This window comes from Stigmatopora argus, chromosome 11 (genome assembly GCF_051989625.1).
Source record: "Stigmatopora argus isolate UIUO_Sarg chromosome 11, RoL_Sarg_1.0, whole genome shotgun sequence".
Taxonomy (NCBI): Eukaryota; Metazoa; Chordata; class Actinopteri; order Syngnathiformes; family Syngnathidae; genus Stigmatopora; species Stigmatopora argus.
In genome coordinates this window covers 6,879,938-6,901,760 of record NC_135397.1, presented here as the reverse complement: position 1 = coordinate 6,901,760, position 21,823 = coordinate 6,879,938, and the positions used below count along the sequence as shown (strand labels likewise).

General features: G+C 39.9%; 2 protein-coding genes across 23 annotated transcripts in view; both read right to left on the bottom strand.

The window, feature by feature from the left end:
• Positions 1–12: 12 nt before the first annotated feature.
• Positions 13–3,136, bottom strand: LOC144085032 (putative E3 ubiquitin-protein ligase TRIML1). The gene is made up of 5 exons (XM_077613994.1): positions 2,665–3,136; positions 2,073–2,306; positions 1,605–1,636; positions 1,340–1,482; positions 13–1,265 (listed from the first exon to the last, which is right to left on the bottom strand). Exons 1-5 carry the CDS (start codon positions 2,794–2,796, stop codon positions 691–693), a joined length of 1,116 nt encoding a protein of 371 aa, XP_077470120.1. The 5' UTR covers positions 2,797–3,136; the 3' UTR covers positions 13–690.
• A 149-nt stretch (positions 3,137–3,285) lies between these two features.
• ablim1a (actin binding LIM protein 1a) overlaps positions 3,286–21,823 on the bottom strand; it is a 28,017-nt gene continuing 9,479 nt past the window's right edge. For 4 of the 22 annotated variants that reach the window (XM_077613981.1, XM_077613976.1, XM_077613970.1 and 1 more), the window contains exons 2-25: positions 18,620–18,757; positions 16,360–16,543; positions 16,128–16,237; positions 15,243–15,369; positions 14,655–14,748; positions 13,514–13,601; positions 13,206–13,270; positions 12,649–12,693; positions 12,067–12,144; positions 11,743–11,901; positions 11,511–11,555; positions 11,065–11,100; positions 10,832–10,961; positions 10,311–10,433; positions 9,532–9,636; positions 9,228–9,275; positions 7,897–7,982; positions 7,673–7,796; positions 7,518–7,579; positions 7,195–7,255; positions 6,954–6,961; positions 6,368–6,442; positions 4,408–4,488; positions 3,286–4,225 (exon numbers count right to left, since the gene is read on the bottom strand). In XM_077613981.1, the coding sequence (XP_077470107.1) occupies positions 4,112–4,225; positions 4,408–4,488; positions 6,368–6,442; positions 6,954–6,961; positions 7,195–7,255; positions 7,518–7,579; positions 7,673–7,796; positions 7,897–7,982; positions 9,228–9,275; positions 9,532–9,636; positions 10,311–10,433; positions 10,832–10,961; positions 11,065–11,100; positions 11,511–11,555; positions 11,743–11,901; positions 12,067–12,144; positions 12,649–12,693; positions 13,206–13,270; positions 13,514–13,601; positions 14,655–14,748; positions 15,243–15,369; positions 16,128–16,237; positions 16,360–16,543; positions 18,620–18,757 (2,186 nt within the window). In that variant the 3' untranslated portion in view covers positions 3,286–4,111. Of the gene's footprint in view, positions 4,226–4,407; positions 6,443–6,953; positions 6,962–7,194; positions 7,256–7,517; positions 7,580–7,672; positions 7,797–7,896; positions 7,983–9,227; positions 9,276–9,531; positions 9,637–10,310; positions 10,434–10,831; positions 10,962–11,064; positions 11,101–11,510; positions 11,556–11,742; positions 11,902–12,066; positions 12,145–12,648; positions 12,694–13,205; positions 13,271–13,513; positions 13,602–14,654; positions 14,749–15,242; positions 15,370–16,127; positions 16,238–16,359; positions 16,544–18,619; positions 18,758–21,823 lie in introns of those variants that run through there. The other 18 variants (XM_077613984.1, XM_077613978.1, XM_077613985.1 and 15 more) reach the window with 15 other exon arrangements.

Here is a 21,823-nt window from a genome sequence, read left to right as displayed (position 1 = left end):
AAAATAATGCCTTTTGGTACAACAGTATTCTTATTTGTTTTTGGTTATAGTACAAGCTAATAAAATCGTCAAAGTCTGCCCCTGAGGAAAGGTTCATTGGCAATGGATCTATTTGCTTGACTGTAGACTTTGGATCTACATACACAGACTAACTTTCAAGATAAACTATGAGTACTTTTTAAACTCGCTTTACCCCAAGCTGAATGCAGTATACAAGCCCGCCTATAAGGTGGATTTTGGAAGTTATTATATGGATTCCCAACATCATTTATAGCAGAATGTTCAAAATGATGAAACCTGAAAATCACTGCGTTGTAAATATGTCTTCACTCTCTAATTACACTGACCACAATCTCAGTGTTATCAGAGTTATTATTTCAGCCACGAATGGGATTGAATAGCCATGAAAATATTGCCTAATGGACTTCTCAGGCTGACAGATGTTTGAATTCTTCAAAAGAATTCAGTTGATAGAGCATCAGACTGGTGCTTATTGTAATTCATGGATTATTTGGCCTTGAAATTCAATATAAAGTTCATTTCAAAGTCAGGAAAAAAAGGATAGCAACGCAAACATGAAATAATTGGCACTACTAATCAGAAAAGAAATGATGGTCCGAGTGTTATAGCACAACTAGCTCAGATCAGAAGGTTTTACTGCCAAGCGCCATTTAAGTGATTTTCACAAAACTAACCAAGCAAAGATGGTGATGTTGCACTACAGATGACAATAGGTTTTGCATTTGTTCCATTGTGGGAGTGGCCCGGACACAAAGCCAGATGCAGGCTGTTAGAGAAGCTCCCTGCACAGAAGGAGAATAGCAGTGACATATCATCTGCGCCGAGAAAGGTCACCGACCCGGCTGGGAAGTCACACAAAATACCAATCCGACAAAACAGTTTTGTGACAAGCAGTCGACGCGGCACGCCTCGGTGCCAGGCTGTATACTCCCCGTCAAAAAACTCCACACACCACGAATCATCTCCTCGCCCCAGCCAGCAGTCCTCAGCGTCCCCTTTTCGTCGAATGCTCGGATAAGTGACACCGAGTTCCCAGTAAGTCTTCCCAGTGACGTCCAATTCCCAGTAATGATGGCCAAAGCTGAAGCTTTGCAAGCTGATGACATTAAGAGTGGTGTCAAAGCGTGAAGGATTGTCGGAAAGCTCTTTGCTCCTTGCTTCTGTGTAGGTGACACTGTCACCTTTTGGGGAGATGAGAAGGTTGGGATGGGCCGTATCTGGATCCAAGCAGACGTCACTGGAATCTGAAGATGGACATTTGATATCATTTCAGTGAAAATATACAATTGAGCTTCGTAAAACGGGTGCTGAAACTAACAGCTTTTCACAAGGTTCCTCATAGTAGGAGTGAGGGAGGAGACCAGCAAAAGTATGTTGTTGGTGTGGCTGAGAATCTGCTCAGCCTTGGCGTCCTCCAAGCGTACGTTGCAACTCTCTGAGCGATTGAGCAAACCTGAAACTCTGCTGGATGTTAACCAGAAAGAAAAGCATGTTAATATGTTGCAACAAATCAGATTCAAGAGTAAATTGAATACAAAAATATGATATAATAGTTGCATTTTGATAACAGTCTGTATCTGTACCTGTCTATCACCTCTGGACTTTGGTGGTCTGACTGAGAAGAAGCAAGACATTCAGCATAAAAAGAGATGTATATATTCAATCATCGTTATATACGTCTCTTTAGCAATGTTATATTGACTTTATCTGTGTCCTCTATGAACATTTCTCATTTCTGAACCACTTTATCCTCACTAGGGTCACGGTGGGTGCTGGGGCCTATCCCAGCTGACTTATTTTATTTGAGTTGTGGTCTGCTGCACGGATGGGGATTGAAGAGAAAACACATTCCGCCCATATTTCCAGATATTTAACAGAAGAACAATCTACTAAACACGGTCTAAATCCCTTTCCTATACCACATACTGACACAAATGTATAATTATTATATTCTTAGATAAGTTGCAAGTGACCTGGAGCAGGTTACCCATAATACAGTATAGTATCTCATGTTGCTTAATTTTTATTTAACAGACATGTTGCTTATTCACCGTTAGATCATCACGAGTGTCCAGGTGGTCCAGTGTCACTGTGATTCCAGCCAGTTGTTGTTCAATCTCCTGCATTTGAGACAAGTTATTTTCCATGAGCCAGCCTAAAGATGAGACGGCAGCACAATCCTCAGCCTCCAGGTGAGACAGTGTGGTCTTCAGGTTGTGGTCTAGGAGGACTTGGATCTCCAGATGCTTTGTTATTATGCTCTCCTTTATCGCAGAAGACTTTTTCTGAGGTACAAGCACTCATCAGTGTATTGTACTGCACATCTACAGTACAGTAAAATCACAAGATGTTGGATGTTTTTGGAGATAACAGAATTTTTATTGCAATTAACACAGAAACATCAGCTTTCAACTCATCACAGCAGTCAACACAGCATACAGACACCATGAACTTAGCATGGGGTTTTGCTATTTCAGATGTGAAAGACGAGGTATGTAAAGTGGATTGAGCCACAGGTGGCATTTTGGAACACTGGTCCACACTTGCCCCGAGTTAGGAGAAAGCAAATGACTTTTTACAGTAACTGCTATTTAAATTTGTGAATGACTTTTAGCTCAAGAGACTTTTGCATTGTTGACTTACAGTTATTTCCGACTGTTGTGCAGCCAGGCTCTTCTGTCTCTCTGTCACTAGTTCCCTCTGCATCTTAAGAATTTCTTGATGACTTTTTAACAACTCCTGCAGAGAATGGTTTAAATATTGAACATTTAACATGTTCCATTACAGCTTTCCTTGTATACTCTAATTGCAATATGATTTCTGTGATACTTTGTGGTGTCTATAACCATGTTGTGCTAGCTGTTTTAATTTAGTGAAGAAAGAGGATCCACGGTCCTATGATACTTTGAACCAGTAAACAGATTATTTTCTTATATACCACACTATTTACCTTTTTATATTGTGTAGTACTGGTTTTTCAGAAGACTTGAAACTGCAAATTACTGTGCCTCATCAGATATGAAAAAGGACTATATATTCAATTTCTTAGTGCATTACCTCTTAAATTGTTGTGTCACTCATCGTCCTGCATAATAATTTTAAAAGCTAATTCATAATTGGTGACATTTGTTTATTTTTCTTGTGTCAATTCATCCCAGAATTGAACAACTAGCTGTGTTTGAGTATAAAGACTTAACTAATGTCCTCTGACACAGTGTGTGCTTGATGGAGAAACACAACAGCCAACACAAACAAGGCATTGAGTAGCTTTGGTATAGCTTTGGATTTTGTACTTTATGGTGATTTTAAGATTTATTGGCTTTGTTTTCAACACAACAATCGGCAGGGTGGGTTTTCCTTCATTAAACAACACTTCCGGACACTGGCTTCTTTATTTAGGGTGTGTTGTCTACTTGATATTTATTGTATATTGGCTATGGCAATAAAATATATGAATATTTTTACTTTCTAATTCATGTCAAAAGTGAGTGTCTGGACATGTTTAAGAAAGCCTGAGTGGGGTGATTTTCTCTTGAAGCCTCCTTGAATGAGAACAAGGGTCAAGGTTAAAGGCTTAGGATAGATGCTTAAATCGTTCCACTTTCCCTATGTTTTCTTTGAACTTAACGCTGTTATTCGAAGACTCACTGAGCCAATTGTTGCAAACTTTGGACCAAATATTTTCCAGTCCAAGCAAAGGAAAGCAGACGTATGTTCAGGCTAGAAGCATGGACATTCTGTGGCATCATAAGGTTCTACCGCACTTACAATTTTCCACAGGCATCAACAGCAACAAATAGCAGGAAGCGACGAGCGTACAAAGGAAGGAAGCAAAGCAAGAACGAAGAAGCGCCGTCTGTACAAACACCGTAAGCCTATTCTTCATTCATTCTTTGTCATTTTTTGAACGTGAAATGGATTCCCCCGTGCCAATCGAATGCGTCCCACCATTCAGCTCACAGTCTCAGGAAGTGTCGGAGCAAAAAAAAAAGTTGATGTCAGAAGATAGAAAAACAAAGCCTAGTCTAGACGATAGTTTCTGTAAACGGTCTGTTTGAAATGTACATGAGTCCGCATGCTGCTGCCAGCGTTAGAAAAGCTTGGCCTTCTTTTTCATGTCGTTGCGTTTCCACAGGGGAAGCCTGTCAAACTCCTGGATCTCCATTCCAAAGATGTCAAAGAACATTTCAGGTGCTAAGTGGCGCTAAAAAGGTGGAGACAACAAAGGAGGGGAGGTGGGGTTAACACCACAGCCGTTAAAATGATCTCTGCAAAAATGATGAGAAGCAATGAATACTGCACATTCTTGCAATTATTCCATTTGTGTAACATGCTTTTACACAAAGTTAAACAAATCTAGCATCAATGGCGTGCAAGAGCTGATACCTCCAGACGGGTTCTGTCCACATCCCTGGGCAGTTTAGCTCTCCCTCTACTGGTTATCATGAGCATCTCATAGGGATACACCTTGAGAGGGAGACACTCGTCAGTCCACGGGGGTCACGCAAACAAGTTGCTTAAGCAAGAACATCTTTATATGGTAAAGATAAGTGTGTAAATGTGTTTGTCACTATGACAGAGGGGGCACTGGGCAGGAGAAGGGGTATGTGAACGGTGGCTGACTGTCTTGCGGCAAAGTGCTGGTTGGGTGTTATGTTGTGCAAACGCTAACGTGCAATTGAAAGAATGGGTGGAGACGGTTAGGGAGGACTGCTATTTTGAGGTCAATGTATAATACAAACCTATTTAAAACATGAATGCGGAAAAAAAGAGCAGCTCAGCAAATAAATCACATTATTTTGATCACAGCAAAACTGAAATAGTACCTGGGAAATGTAACAATATGGGTTGATGTGCTTGATAAGCAACGTGTTTGCATTTCTCTTAATTCTCCGAGCTCAGCTCATAACCACATAAGAGTAAAAATCTCTTGCAAGGTATGTCAGAAAAGTTCCAGGATTGGTATTTTAAAATATTATTAATAATGTAAAGCCTAGGTCTTGTAATCATACAGGAGAAAATAACTGTGACATCAGCTTTGTCACGGTGTGTGTTCTGGTTTTGGATTTTTGTTTTTTTCTGTTTGTTTTGTTCCTTGCCTTGCCTGGTATCCTTGTTTTTTTACTTTTTGTATTGTCTACTGTTGGGGATTTAATTCCATTAAATTAACCAATCAGCTTCCTTCCATCACTAAGTCCAGTCTTTGTCAATTTATTCCGTTTCAGTGGAGCTTTTCTGACACAACTCGTATACAGTTGACTCTACGGCAAATAGTAGTATGAGTGCTTTAGATGGGATTATAGGTGTTGGATTCTCCACTGTATGGCACATACAGTAGTATCCAGCCACCCGATTTCAAAGCTATGTGCAGATGAACATGAAAGAAGCCGGCATGCTACACACTAGTGGGACTGAAGCTAATAAAGCAGCGTGATCAATCAGAAACTTCTCCAACTTGAGTGTTAAAATATACAGAAATAACTTCCATTGTTTGCTTACTGACGGACACTGAACATCATCGCATTTGATTTTTAAGATGATCAATTATCATATTGTTAGTGTAGGTTAGCTGTATACGTTATAACGTACAATATATGAACAGAAGTATTAGGACCTCTAGCCATTAAAGCTCAGAACTGCACAAAACGTCTGTGTTTATCGGGCAAACGGGAGGAATAAATTCATCAAAAAGAACATTTTAGACCTAAAAGAGGGCCTGGCTAGTACAGAATGTATTATTCTCTTTTATTTAACTATGCAATTTGAATTGGAAATGTTTTTAAAATCCTCCATACAAGATAAATCAATAAAACTATTGATCATTGAAGAACATGAGCAATTCTACTGTCATCCTCTTTACACGAATTATGTTCTATTTTTCCAGCGAGCATTTTGGCACCTCAATCTGAAGACAAAAATCAAATATGTATGGCTAAATCTAATTTCAGGCTGTTTTTTTCAGTTTCCTACAGCCAGCATTAGAAAAATTGGTACCCCAAAATCTGCAACACAAAAGTTCCTTTTCAAAAGTGGCCATTCCATTCAGAATAAGCTTTTTTTTTACACTGTCGCTCTTGTCACTCAGCTACATCAAATAATGTATTAACTATGCATCCTGAAAACGTGATGGCACAAAACCCACTTGAAAAAAATAAATAAACGCAAGCCCGTAAGTAAACGGGTTTTGCTTTGTTTGTCATTTCAGGCAAATTCCAACATATAAGCTATAGATTAAAATCCAAACCCTGATTGACTAGGCAATGGACAAGCTGGCGTGTCTCAATACTTTTGTCCATACAGTGTAGTTCACATTGTTGCCATCAGTACAAAAAAAGAAAATACTTGCTTTGGGCTCCAACATATTAGGCATAGATACTCCCCTGTCCATCCTTGCAAGTGCTGCACGGCCATCCTTAATGTGCTAAAGAATAGAACATACACAAATATAATAAAGTAGGACGCGACTGTAGGGTTAATGGCATGAGTATGCTGTTGTTTTATGACAGTGAGCAAACTTTTCAATGGATGGAGCAAGGAGCTTGACTACGGCACAGGATCCTAGTATTCAAGATGGGCGGTTGTTCAGTTGTATGTTTATGCGCCTTGGAGTGAATTTTGAAATATTCATTTTGAAATCCAACAATTACTTTGGGTCTTGTTGTACATATACAGACAAAAAAACAACACATGAGGTGGAAGCTTGCACTTTTGCACATTGAATACAGTTGCTCAACTACTGGGCAGTGCATTTCAAAACACCTGCACTGCCTGTATGTGACGACTAGGTGACATACAGCAACAAGTGCAACCATAATGCAAGCATGTGAGAACGAGTGAACCGTGTGCATTCAGGGCAAGATGCCTAGTGCAAGAAAGTTTTGTGGAGTGAGGTGAAAAAGCATGCCATGTGGAAAAGCAGATGGGGGACATACCTGAAACTCTGCAGGACAAAATGGGACAGAAAATGAGACTCACAGTTAATGGTTTTTGGCTGTCACAGCTCCTGTCAGGCTACCTATCTAGAACAGTCTTGTCCTTATGAAACATTTCGTGGGAACCATCAAATTGATTTTTCAAAATGCATGGCAACATCATGTACGCGAAGCAAGCCCATTTCTGAATACTACTGGAATAACTATTGTGAAAGTCTTGTGTTTTGGTGGCCGTGCTTACCCCTGCCTCCACCACACATGTCACCATAGCTGTTGTATTGTATGAAATCGGTTGACTGGGGCTGCAAGGTGGAAAACAATAGCTTCATTCAGTTTAACATTCGCTGCCACAAATCCATTGGACGTCTACTAGTAATAAACTTATGATAAACTCATTTAAATTCCCGGCAGAAGGATAAAAACAACCACATCCTTGTCAGTTACACTGAAAGAGTTAGATAAGGTTGCTGTTTTGGCCAGATTGTCAAAAGCACATTTACCGAACATCTTAACTTTTCAATTTTGGCCTAAATGTTTGGTTTTTGAGTATCATAGCGCTCTCACCCGGTGTAAACCATTCCTCCCATACCCAGGCAAAGAGTTTGTTTTACTTGGAGAAGTTGAATCTGGAAGAAACAAAACCTTATGTGTTGCATCACATCAACTTATTGTCTATTTGAATCCGTAAAATAATATGTTAAGATTCATCTGTTTAGTACCTGCATCACCGTTATCCTGCTTGCTGTCATAGCGTTGAGCAGAGGCACTCCTTGAATGGCGTTCCCTATGCTGCTCTTTTTCCATTTCCTCCCTGAGAATGAGTTTTCCCAAACCAGACTGAATCTAAACACACATACGCATTTTCGTCAAGTGCCATTCCGGACAGAATCATTGTGAATACACTGAATATACGTCTCATTTTTAGAGTCTATCCTGATCTGACCTTGTTGAGATGTTCTTCCTGAAGCTGCTTTCTTTTTAAGGCATCTTCCTCCTCTTCCTCTCTGGATCGTCTTCTTCCCTCTGTGCCTGCGGCATCCAAATACAGCCGCCCGAGAGATTTAGTACATTAAAGTAAATGCACATTCTGCTTAAAAAAAATCAAGAAGCACACACATTTGGATGGATACCAGTGCAATTGTTATAACAAATAAGAAGTAGACAACGCCCAGGGTATAAAAAGAAACACAAATGTGAGACAGAGTTGACAAGACAGACAGACAGCGGACTTTTTGTAATATTTTGATACGCTGACATGATGTGATTTGGTGGCTTCAATCATGTCCCCCCTGGATTTACTGCATGTCTAATACACAGAACAGCACAGATGTAAGACACATGGATATGTCAGTTTGAAGTCAGTCTCAGTTATCTCTGTCTATGTCATTTGTGGTTTAAATTGCGTACATCTATTGCACCGAAGAGCGCAGGAACAGAAAGTCATAGTGATACTACCTCAAGGCAACAAAATGTGGGGGGCAAAACAAACGAAGCGTCCTCTTTTGTGCAGGCATAAGCCAGAAACCAGAATTCTGGTGTGAGCGCAAGCGGGGATGCAGTTGAGGATTTCGAGCGGCTCCGAGGGGAAAAGAAGGATTAGTTAGGTGAGGTTTGCCACGACATGGCTGCCGTGCAAGCATGCCCATTAGGAGCCTACTGTACCTAATACGGCATTAGAGGAGGGCCAACAATCGCCCTTGCTCTGTGAGAAGTCGTCTGGTGAGGGAGCATGGGCGGCAGGGAAGGTGGCAGATCTGATGATGTCATCAGCCGACTTGCTTTGACGTACTATGGCAGCTGTATATAAGTTGGTAACCATGGCAACTGATCTATCAGCGTTTGTCACGGCCTCAACCACATATAGCTTCGACATAGGAGCCGTGTGCGCCTTACACAAAGCAAATTATTTCTTCCGTGACAAGTCAATGAATACAAAGCAGTAGACTATATTGTGTCTAGGTTATAGGGGAGACGTGTTTTTTCCACTGGGAGGGATTTTCCTCATCAGGTGTTTACTAAGCTGCGTTTAAAGCAAAAAATACGGCATACGTAGAAAGTTGTATACTAAATATTCATTAAATGCTGCTGGTGAGACAGAAGTTAATCAGAGGCAGACTTCAAACACATACATTGTAGTGACAACAGGTTACTATAGGTTGAATAAAACATTTTCAACACAGCACATTCATAATTTGAACTCATCACAAACACACTAACATCAATGGTCAGTCACATTCAGATGAGAAAATAAGCTATAAATAGAAGAAACTCTACCGTATTGTTTGTAGATGGGTGGTTTCCTATAGATGTTACTTCCCTGATCTGAAATTGGTCAAATACAGAGAATTATATTTAAACATCTTATAGGGCGCGTATAACTACCATTATCTAAAATGAATTATGATATTATTAATATTATTGTATAACATAATTTTCCCATGACTAATTCTTATTTCTCTTCACATGTGAAATAAAAGGTTAAAAAAAGCAAACTCAACAAGCTTGTGAGAAAAAGAGATAGCAAAAGAAGGAAATTAGGGGACGGGAAAACAGTGACAACGTGTGCTCCGACTCCTACCTGGAAGGTGAAAATGTTTAGGGGTCAGACAGAGAGGCGGCGTGCCCGGCCGGCTCTCGGGCCGTATCGGGAGAGGGGAGCTCCGGCCGCTTGGTGGGTCAGTGCCTCCAGTGAGAAGAAGCAAGAAAGGAATGTAAACAGGGATCCTTAAGGGGTACCGCGGTGTGTATGGGGTAGCATGTAAGGACAAGAGAGGCATCTTTTACTCCGGAACGAAGGTGAGTGGATAGTCATGAAGAGGATTACATGACAAAGAACATGATATATTTGCTTGTTGTTGTTAATAATTTGGATGCCTCCAACAATGCTGTAAACTTTCACAACAAGAACAAGCATTTTAAGGTTCCTTATTAACTCATTAGCTGCCATTGAAGGCGATGTTTTGACGGTAGAGGAATGAACGAATGTGATTTCGGATAGGGAATTGAGGAAAGTGCAGTAGTGCATACACTTGATCTCACAAACAGGATTTTATTCTGTACGTATGGTATGAATGAGCTGCAAAGCGGGAAGGATCCGGTCCCACTGGCGGGCCGCACGTTTGATACCACTGGTTGAGTACATCTCCCAGTCGCATGGAAAATATAGCTTGTAATTTTGTTGAACTTAAAGTAGTGCCAGTGTCATTAATGATGACAGAGTTGTGTGATGAGGAAAGGTGAGGTATCCAAAAATGACAGATGAGACCAACAGTTGCATCCCACCCAGGGTGTGATGGTGATGTACTTCTTAGGGGGAGGGCGTGAATATAGTGGCATGGTGGATGTGGGGAGGCTTACCTTGGCTATGGGGGAGGAAGTGATGTCTAAAAGGGGAGGAGGGGCGGGAGTCACTATTTCTGGAGCCCACACTGTTACTGCACAGGGAGGAGCAGAGTTTCTGCATGCCTGTCAAAGCTTCTGCTGGGAGGAAGGGAGTTCGACCACAGCAGTTGACAACATTGAGGAAGTGAGGGGAAATCAAAAAAGGAAGGAAGATTTGCAGGCATTGAAAATTGAAACGCGCCAAGAAATTAAATCAGAGGTGAAAACAAGCTCCACTCGCTAACATAGCAGTCAAAATGTGAAGGGTGATGCTCATGAGACAAATTGTCTGTTTGGTTGTTATTGGGATACGACAATTATTTCTTTGATTCGGTTCAATCAAAAAATGCATAACAACCAATCAGTCAATTTTCGTGAAGTATAATTTTAACGGCAAAACAATTTAAAAATTAAGGAACTGAAAACCCTAGTATATTAGGATAATTTGACAATTGTGAATCATAAATGTATTGCAAGACCAATCCATAAGAACTCACCTGGTCTGTGAAAGTGCTGAGGGGATCTTAACAGAGTGGGTGTGTAACCATGGCGATTATAAACTGGGGAGCCTAAGGAGCCCTGACTGGTGGACCTTTGGAGAATGCGTTCCCTTTTGTCATAACATCCCTGACAGACAGTACACACAGATATTTACATATGAGACCAAATACTAATTACAATGATAAGGTTACATTTTTAACTGTACTTTTTACACATCAACAGAGCTTACCTCATTTGATAAGGTTGGAGACATGGTTCGGAAAGACTGAAAATATGAAAAAGCATCATTAAAATCTGCCTTTTTTAACATTTGAGCCTATTGATGCACAAATGATATATTTTTTCTAATGACTAATAAGACACTGTTTTTTAACTCATTGGCCGGCACTGAAACAACAGGTCAAAATGACTTACAGTCAAAATTGATTGGACGTCTAGCAACGTTTACAATATGAATTAATAGATTTTCAAAAGTATTTATGACAATTGCTAATGTTTACATTATTTAAATGACCAAAAATAGTCACTTGCTGTCAAGCATAAACTTTTAGCTGTACAATTACTGTCCTTAAAAGGGTTAAAATAATAAAAACAAACTTTATGATGAAATCTTCCACTGCTACATAGAAAGAAAATCATATATTTTCGAATGGATAAGCATCTGATGTAACTCACCTTTTCATCAGGCATGGGCGACCGCTCCCTCCTGGCATTGAGGAGCTACAAAGGGCATTGAAGTTTGTTATTATCTGTAGACGTTGCAGCCCTAATCTTAAAAAAACTATAAGCAATATTGTACATTTGATAACTATAGACAGAGGATAGGTTTAGGGATTGCATCCTTGCTGTTCAACATGACGACAAGGATGCCGTGCATGCGAGAGGAGGAGCATGCGGTCTGTTTTACCTCTCCTACACTTTCTCGTCTCTCCTCGCTCTCCTCCAAAGAGGTGGTGTACATGGGTTCATAGGTAATAAGGTCAGGGCGCTCGATATCATAAATGGCTTTGACTTTTGGAATGGCAGCTAGGTCTCTGTAATCAAGAATTTCATTGTCTACTTTTGCCTAAGGAGACAAACACAAACATGCAAAGACAGACATGAGCAAAGAGATACTTAAACCTTTCTCGTCTTGGAAAAAAACACAAAGGTAAGAAGGGAAGGGCTCTTTTCTTACTCAGAGAGAGGGAACCGGAGACACAGTTATTGGGACATACGGGATTAATCTTACATAGATTGTGTGACCCGGTGAGCCAGGTATGCTTGAACCAGGTCTGGAACAAATACTCTCAGATGACGACCTCGTAGGCTACACAGGGGAAAACATACACACGCGGTATTTGGTCATAGAAACTCGCTTGGACAGCCAGTTTGTCTACACCTCACCAATTGCATATTAACCCAAACCCAATGGTATCATTTGGCCTTTATGAGCATGATTGATGGCAGAGATTTACAACTCTTGTATTTACGTTCCAAAAATTATGCAGTCATTTCAAATCTTTTCAATGAGGTCATTCATTTGCAAATGTGCAAAATGAATGAGGGTGCCCTAGCGTAGCTTTGCCTGCGTATGAAAAATGAGCTATTTGGATGACAGCAGCAATCTTGAATGTAGTCGAATTGAATGAGCTTTTAACCTAATGGGTAAATGGGGATTTTTTTTTTAGGAAAACAAATTAGTCGTTATGCTGAATGGCTTCATGTGGAATCACGAATAAGGCACTGCAAGCTGTGTCCAACAGATGGCAGCATTCACTGCATATGGTGGAACACAATGATACCGCCTCACAGCTCATAGCGAATACAGTACCTGCCTTTCTGTTTTTTGAAGAAAAATGAGGGACGGAGGCAGTAGCTGTGGAGGAAGGGAGAAGGGGTTCACAGGACATCACGTAGGGCTTGTACCTCTCCAGTCGGACGCAAATGTTTGCACATACCCGTTGGTAAAATCGGCAAAGCCCGATAAATATTTGACTATTGTTCTGTCAGTTATAGAGGTCAAATTTCTTCAAACTGGGATGGCTGACATTGCATGGTCTTGTATAAATGCCTTTGATGGCAAATGGCATCCAATCCATTTAAACTGGGGGGGTTGGATTGTTAGAGTTCAATGGATTGGATTTCATTCGACGTCAATGGCAGCCAATGAATTACCTTAAATTTGATGGCACATTTCTACCCCTTGCGAAGCCCTGCATACACTTCATAGGCAAAATGTTAGCTACACGTGCATTCAATGAGCGGAAGAAACTGCCTTGACAAATATCACACTGGGCAACAATTTCTTTTGAACAAATTTCCACAAAATGTTGTCAACAGAAAATGCTCTTATTCAGGCTAAAGTCAAGGATAATGAAACATTCCTACCCTCTCCCTGTGTCTCTCCTCTGTTCTGGTTGTGTTCTTGCAGCCAGGATGCCATACTGTTGATCCTAAACGCACACCACGTAAAGATTATCTCCCCAGTTTGCATTGTAAATTATTCCTGTACAGTCAGACATGTTTCTTAATGTGAGAGTAATGTCACTTAGCTCGCTTTGCATGCCATTCTAAAAGGGATTGGCATGAGCTAAATAAGACTTGTTGATGCCAATTATTTCCGGCATTAACAAAACATTATGTTTCATCTTAAATATCTAGCAGAATTCCCATAACACGGCAGAATATGGATTTACCTTGCAGGTACATTTCTTCTCCTTCCGTGAACATCTGGTTGCACCTGCTGCATCTCGCACAGCTGGGATGGTAATGCTTATCCCCCGCCTGCAAAACACCAAACAGAGAAAAGACCTGACCTTGGAGAAATGGACAAATCAATGACATCAATGAGGCAGGAAATAAACCCAATATAATCTCACTTCACTCAGCTATTCCTATCTGCTCGGAATCCTAAAGCCTGTTAAAACCTTCATATTCAGCGAGAGGGCTAATAACATCTCAGTCACATTGTCTTTTAGAAAAATGTGAAATAATAGAAAATAATTGGTTGTTTCCTTTAACCTTGAACAGAACTAATTTTTGGTCAATACACCTGAGCATAAACGTGGAAGACTGGCATTGACAATGTGAGACATCCACATTTTAGGCGTTTGAGACATAAACTTATGCAGTGGTGGTCTAATTATCAGGGGTTTTTTTTGAAATAAAATTAACCTCTGGTTTAATTTGTCAGATTATACTGTCAGACAAGCCTGGCATCACTTTAGCAGCACTGTTGCTTTGGCAGGGGCTCAGGAGATCTTTTTCCTATTCACATATATTCCAGCCTTAATACTGGATTACTATAAACTTCACTGGCGGGCAGTAACATTTTATACCAATAAATGATTCACTTTTCGATTGGATGAATCCGGCCCATCTTGTTGGGGCAATAGGTCTTAAATCTTCACTATATTTGGACCAAAAAACACTATACGTATTTATAATTGAACTTCTTTCAGATAGAGTTAGAAGGGGCACTTATGCAAAAGGTTTCAAAGCAATCCTCACTTTGGCCATTTTATGTAATATTTATGCAAATGACGGCAAAACAAACTAAAGTGCACGAGCATTTAGATACAAAAAAGATGAAAATCTCCCCAGAATTAATCTTTTACAGGAACAGTTTCATGTCAAGAGACTGTTTGGCTCTGTGTTGAAGAGATTACAACAGAGATTACCCGACTACATTTACGGCCAACTGAGTTTAGATATTAACTGAACGTTACATAAATCCATATTTTGAAACCGAAAAAAAAGCAAAAGCAACTTTAGATGGACCATATTTCCAAAGTGTTAGTGTACTTATGGTTTAATACTAACAGCCTTGTCACTTACCTCAAGTACTTTGCCTGTGATGAACTGATGGCACGCCTCACATTGCACTCCAAAATGAATCTGGTAGTCCTTCTCACAGTACGGTGCACCATCCCTAAATAGAGGAAGTCAGTGTTGAACATCATGAATGCAGTTTCTAAAAATACACAAATATAAATAAATATCAAGCCCGGTTTCTCCAAAACAGTTCAATTCAGTTCATCTTGCCATTGTAGGGAACAATATGACACCTACAGTTGAGATGACTTACTATAATCACGATTGCTATTGTCATATAATTCCTAATAATCATACATATTGCAAGTTTAACATTTTTCTAGATGAAGAATCTATTTAAAATGGAATTATTTAGCTTTGGAAATTCGACCAACGATAAAAAGTCAAAGGCTCGAACCCCAATAATAGCAAAAAAGGATATCCAGGATATCCTCTGTTATTGTTATTCTTCAGTACAAAAGGCTTTTATGTTCCTCTGTTTGATTTCTTTTTTAATGGTATGGTACAAATCAGTTATTTTAGTTGAGATCATAAAAAACGCATACAAATTGAACTAATGTACATCTTAGAAATGGGGCTAAATTTTCTTACTTGCTGATGTACTCTCCAGTTAGTACTTTACCACAGGCCTTACACTTGAAGCAGCCAAGATGCCACTGCTTATCCAAAGCCAGGAGAGCCTGTCCGTTCTTAATATCTCGTCCGCATCCTGCACAATCTAAAGAAATAAAAGATGCACTGGCTTAGTGAACATTGACGGAAAAACACACTTGTCACTTAAATGAATTAAGATGAAGAGCCTGACCAGCAATAATGCAAGAAATATCTGAGACGCAAAGCACGGAAGTTCTGACAGCTGCCTCTTTCTATCATGAAATCGCTTTAATTATTGCTTTGAGAAGTCCATCCATACTGAAACAGGAGGACGTCTCTGAACAGTAGGAGAGGTTGGTTTGCGCACTGAATGATAAACTCCCATCATCACTTATTCAATAAATAGAGGATGAGCGTGAGGCAAAGGCCACGTGAGGACGTACGGCATGACGGGCTTGTGATGATTACGTGAGGAAAATAAGCATCTCTTATTTATAGGTGACCTTGTCTGAAAGCTCTTCATATGCCAGCGGAGAGACCGCTGAGGGTGAGAGGAGTGAACATATATTTAGAGGGCATGGGATTGGCTTGCAAATGTTACTTTTCTACTGGAAAGACTTGCCAACCTAATTTGGAAAGAAAGTTTTTGATAAGTAAACTAAATCCATGAGTGAAAGTCTTTTTTTTTTCCTTCATTGATTACAGTCTAGCATTGTGACCGAGTGTTTAGTACGTCCGCCACGCAGTACTGAGGTCGTGGATTCGATCAAAGGTGTGTCCCTACAGTGTGGATTTTGAATCTTGCTATTTTGAAGCAAAAACATATGCTAACTTTAATACCGCTGCATAAATTGCATGCATTAACCATGAAAAATGACTTACTACTAGCACCCAGGATGTCTTTTGGTCCTGGAGACATGGGCTCAACACAGTACTGACACAGACAGTCCTTCCCGTTAAAGGTCACCCTGTCTCCAGCAGGGAACGGCCGTCTGGGAGGCAGATAATAATCAATATGAAGTGAGCTGACACCCTGCGATGAATGTTATCGCAAATGTTGGCATGTTAAAATTAACCTGCTTATTATGATCTGGATAATACATTTCCCACTTACTTGCAGATGGTGCAAACAAAGCAGGCAGGGTGATAGGTCTTGCCCAGTGCTGTGACCACTTCCCCCTCCACAAAGTCCCCGCACCCGTTGCATCGAGTACCGTGCATGCGCTGGTAGTCCACAGTGCAGAGATAATCGCCATTCTTCATAAAGAAACCCCCCTTGGCCAGGTCACATCCGCACGCTGAATGGGGGGCACACAGGCAAGAAACAACTATTCAGAGTGCTTTGTCGCGACTGATTGGTTCAAGATAAGATCACTGCTGCTGGAGAAATATTCAGCAAATATTTAATTCCAAACACACCATGCTAATCATTTTTCCGGGACGGTCTAATAACTATCTTGAATTACAAAATTGTTACTACAAGGCGTAACCATTTCAGTGTTGATTGCCTAATGCAACAATTGTACAATGGTTCATCTTAGGAAACAGTCTTGTTTTGACCTGCAAGATAACTGGCTCTGAATATTTTACACTATGTTGTTAGCTCCATTTATTGATTTTTGACCTTGACTGTTGGGCTGCTCTAAAATATATATATGGGCATTACATTTTTTTTCCCCCTTTTTTTTTCAAACATGATTTTGTCATTTATTATTCCAGCATTGTAGAATGGGACATGCAATTTAAAACACATTTGGAAATATCACAGGAACAGGACAAAATATTTAGATTTTTGAGATAATGTGGTTTAATCATTGTTATGTAATAAGCTAAAGCATGTGGATGAATGGGAGCACGTAAGGGAAAGGCTAAGATTTAATTGCATTAGGGCTCGGGGATGACAAGATAAACTTGTAAGCTAACTGATTTGAGAACAACGCTGCAATGGAGATTTTGTGGTTTTTGTAATGGTGACCATTTTGTAGGGAAATAAAACTTTATTGCATCAACAGCAAAAAATATATAATATTATCTTGGAGATTTGTTTATTATTTATTCCCTAAAAGAAAGAAATGTAAATACAATAGAATACACATTACTTTAAGAAGGATAATATGTAATAGTTGAAATTGAGTAAACCGCTAACACAGTTTGACGAACCAGACTTATGAGAGTACAACTTCAATTGACAAGTTTTTGCGGTCGCGTACAAACATATACATCGCCACTAAGGCATGTACATCCACTTTCTGAGGATGGAAATAGATACTAATCTGAGCATGTGTTTATTTAAAGCTTGTTATTCTAGGTACTTGTTGATAGCCGTAACAGTACACAAGTCAAGGATTAACTACAAAAAGTTTCACTACGACGACTTAAGCCTTTAAGAAAGAGACGGCTGGGTTAGTTGCGGCCAGCAATTCATGTTTAATAGACGTAAACCATGAGGTTAAACTGGAGTGAAGATTGAAGAAGAGTGACAACTATTTGAATTACAGTTAAAATTGGAACACCTTGCAATCCAACCCCCACTGACCATAACAAAAAAAATCCAGTGGGTAAAAAAGGGGAATCAATTTGAACCAAAAACATTGTGAATGGACTTAGGGAAAAGCAGGAGTTTTACTAACTGGAAGGGCTGAAATTAACAATATATTGAATAACATTCCACCTCGAATCGCCAATTTTCCCTTAGTCTTTGTCTCACATTGAGTAAAAATGATGCATATTATGCTATTTTAGAATAGGAAGATAGACTAACAGAATAAAACTCATGATTAATCCTCGGTCTTTGATAAAATGATAGATATGAGGCTATAACAGTTGAAATGTGATTTATTCGCTTTAAGAGAGCACTCAGTAAAGAAGGACGTTTTCATGTCCACATTCAGAAGGCCAATGCAAGTTGTCCTTTTTAACATAATTAGATCAATTGCGACGTGACAGTGACAAATATTTTCAATGCAGAAGAAGCGAGTGCAGTGAGGCTTAGATTTATGTAACTGGCAGCGTTCATCTCTGTTACATGAATAATACCAAGCTACAAAATTCATGTGTCCACTTCAGTGGCAATCAGTACTTTACACACGGGATAGCGAGCTTGGAAAACGCAAATTAAAATGGTATGAAAAAGGCCAATTGAAGCAATAAATTGGGGAGATGCCATGTTTTCCCCCTTTTCCTTTCCCCTATATGTAAAGCACCCAATATCTTGGGTAAAATACTGTTAAAACCCACATTAAAATGCATAATGAAATGTACAAAAATAGTACAAATAGAGAAAAGCCCATGTAGTATAATGTGCATACGGTATAGTATGTACATGAGACCTTAGGATTTGTATGTTTGCATATTCAGCCATGTGGTTATCGTACCTTTACATGTGAAGCACTTTAGGTGGAAATGTTTGTTCTGCACTCGAAGCACCTCGCCCTTGCATGGCTGCCCGCACTTATAGCACTGGATCAGTGGCTTCTCTTTGGAGTCGTTGTGCGTGTCCTGCGCATGAGCCACTGCAAAGAAAAAGACACATTAGCATTACTGATGGTCTCAGGATTATGACAATGACTCATCACGATGGCTCCATGTGAGCTTCTGCAGTTTCATTGCTCCTTTTCTTCTTCTTTGTTACAAATTTAGTGGCTATACACATAGCACATTTGCTCATGCCCTTGTCAAAAGCCAGATTTGTGTGATAATAAAAGATTTCGACCAAGATAAATAATTTCCAAACTTTTTATGCCATTCATGTGACCTTATATGTCACATTAGACATTTGAGTTGTTATCTCACATCACCAAAACTGCATGTTAACAGGGGTTTGTGTGCTTTTAATATGATCTTATCGGCTCTACACAGAGTAGATGCATGATTAATACTGGAGTATAGTACAACATGCCTCCTGGAGAGATACAAATGGCAGGTCAACTGGAAAAAGGGTAAGGTGTGTCGGTAATAACTGTGCACGCCTGCACCTGGACTCCCTCACAGCAATTACCAGGCCTCACACCAATTATCAGGTTTCCACAAGTGTCCTTTAACTAATTGGCTGGCATTGTCGGTTACAGATTAAGCATAGTTGCTGTAAAAATCAGATCAATTTAAGTCAATGCTTGCCATTTTCAAGGAAATTGTATCACACCAAGACGTGGATTTTACCTCACTCACTCGTACATACTCTCGCATATGCACACCCACTTTAAATGCATTTCTCATTATGACTCATGAAGCTGTAAAAGCATAAAGAAAAGTGTAAATATCTAAAATTATCACCCGACAGTTCCACTACCTCCACTTCAGTGATTTCAGTACTTTCGCGATGATGGAGTAAAATAGACTTTGCTACATTTCATCGGTGTTTGAGTCATCCTCAAGTGGAAAAATAAACCATTAAAACTATTGGAACAGTGTCTCAGTCCTACAAAGCTTCCTTTGTGTAGAAAATGGCAAAGAGGATAAAGACATGGAAGGAAAGAATGTGGGTATTAAGAGGCAGGCACCGCTTTTCTGATGTAGTTACGCTCAGCAGGGCAATGAGTCATCTCTGGATGAACCAGACAGTGAAGTCTCAGCATCTCGGAGTGTGACATTGCACCTCAAAACAAAACCACAGGCCATCTGGGTCTCTGACAACAGCAAAAAATAATAATAATAATAATAAGTTCAATACTCTAAACCTTTTCTAGATTTTGAGAAACATAAAAATCAGCTTCAGTGGTATTGTACTTTTTGATTTCTTAAATCTACACAATTCCAGCAAGGTACGTAATTTCGTCAGTGACTACTTCACGTGAAAAAATAATTGCCGAATTGGCAATGATTTTTCCATGAAGAAAGCCAACATTACTAATGTTGCAAGATTCCAAGATCAAACACCAAGGTTTGGATTGGAAAGGGTGTGCTGAGTTTTTCCTGTTTCAATGCGGCCTGCTTGCGGTATTTTAAATTGCTGTGTGCTTCAGCAAAGCGTACGCTATGCAAAGGCACGCTACGGCAAACTCTATTAAATTTTCAAATCACACAAAGAGCTTTAGCAACAAGCAGATTGGAACATGGAACTTTTGAGACCATTAGTGACATCTTGGTTAACTTGCAGCAGCAGCCAGCAAAATAAATGCATATTAAATCATTTGCTGGCATCTGCGATGGTAGATGTCAAATAATTTCTCTATTGCAACCTTTAGATGTCGTCCTGATCGTAGCTTTACAAGAATGTGTTATATAAGACAATAAATAAGTAAGAATATTGCACACTGCTAATCCAGCAAAGTAAAACTGACTCAAACATATAGCAGAAACAAATTTGTTCCTGTGTAAAGTACAACCAAGTCTCTCTTCATGGAGGGATAACATGACTAATATGAGCCTCAACATACAATGTACACACACACACGCACACACACACACACACACACACACACACACACACACACACACACACAACCATTGTGCTGATAAAGCAAAAAACAGCAGAAGCTTGGTGAAGAATCATAAACGGTGGGCTTTCTCTCCTCACCCCTAAAGCCCTTCTACCCTTCACTCATAAAAAAGCAGAGCATTGCCATGGTGACAATAACCAAGGGATAACAGGGAAACTCTTTAGTCTCACACCTTGCTGGTAAATGACGATATTAGCAGTGATAATGTGGGAACATACAACTTTAAATTCATCAGAATGCCACGTGCTAGAATTAATACAGCAGGGAACCAGGACTTCAGACAAGAGAGGAAAGCTCTGATCAAATATTCATTTTGCTACTGTAAAATATACACCATTTCGGGCACAGACAGACAACATCCCCAAAGGAGTATGCCAATGTTGGTAATAAAATCAGACAAAGAGGTTGCATCCCATACTATAAGACTCCAGATGTGACCGCTTTTCTCATCCACTCTATTGGCCAGCGAGCTCTTGACCTTATTTTGTGAGGGCATTCTGTTTGACATCTACACAAAGGATGAAGGAAAGTGTGACGTCTAGCGTAGAAGGCGTGGCCTAGACACATAGAAAGCACAACGACCATGCTTATTTATAAACTGTATTTTGTGGAGGGGTTAAAGGGAGGAAAAACAGCAATGTCTAATCTTGCAACCTGCAAAAAATACTGTTGTTTCTACTTAATTGTGTGGAGTTTGCATGCTCTCCCCAGGCCTGCGTGGGTTATCTACGGGTACTCCGGTTTCCTCCAACATCCCAAAAATATACATTTTATGCCAGTTCAACAGTCTAAATTGAACGTAACTATGAGTGTGAATGGTTGTCCGTCTACTTGTGCTCAGAGATTGGTTGGCAATCAATTTGGGTTGTGGGCATCCCTCGCCTGCTGCTCATAGTTGGCTGAGATATGCTCCTGCACCCCCCTCAGGTTTGTCCTGACAAGTCTGCTCTTAAGCCAAATACCGTATCTTTGAACCACTTGAGTTGGGAATATTAGATTTCTAGCAGTAAGGGGGATAAAAATTCCTCAACTTACACTGTGCATCAGCAGGATGTTAAACAATTTCAGTTATGGGAAAGGAATGTTTTGCCCTGAGAGTCTCTTCACAACAAAAGTTAACCTTTAAACTAGCTCTGACAT

Bases quoted from the DNA above. Each gene is read 5' to 3' on its own strand.
- LOC144085032 (XM_077613994.1), bottom strand. From the start codon at position 2,796: ATGTTAAATGTTCAATATTTAAACCATTCTCTGCAGGAGTTGTTAAAA. The intron at 1,637-2,072 runs GTGAATAAGCAA...GCTTCTTCTCAG, and splicing joins ACACTCGTGATGATCTAACG to TCAGACCACCAAAGTCCAGA. The intron at 1,483-1,604 runs GTACAGATACAG...AACATCCAGCAG, and splicing joins AGTCCAGAGGTGATAGACAG to AGTTTCAGGTTTGCTCAATC.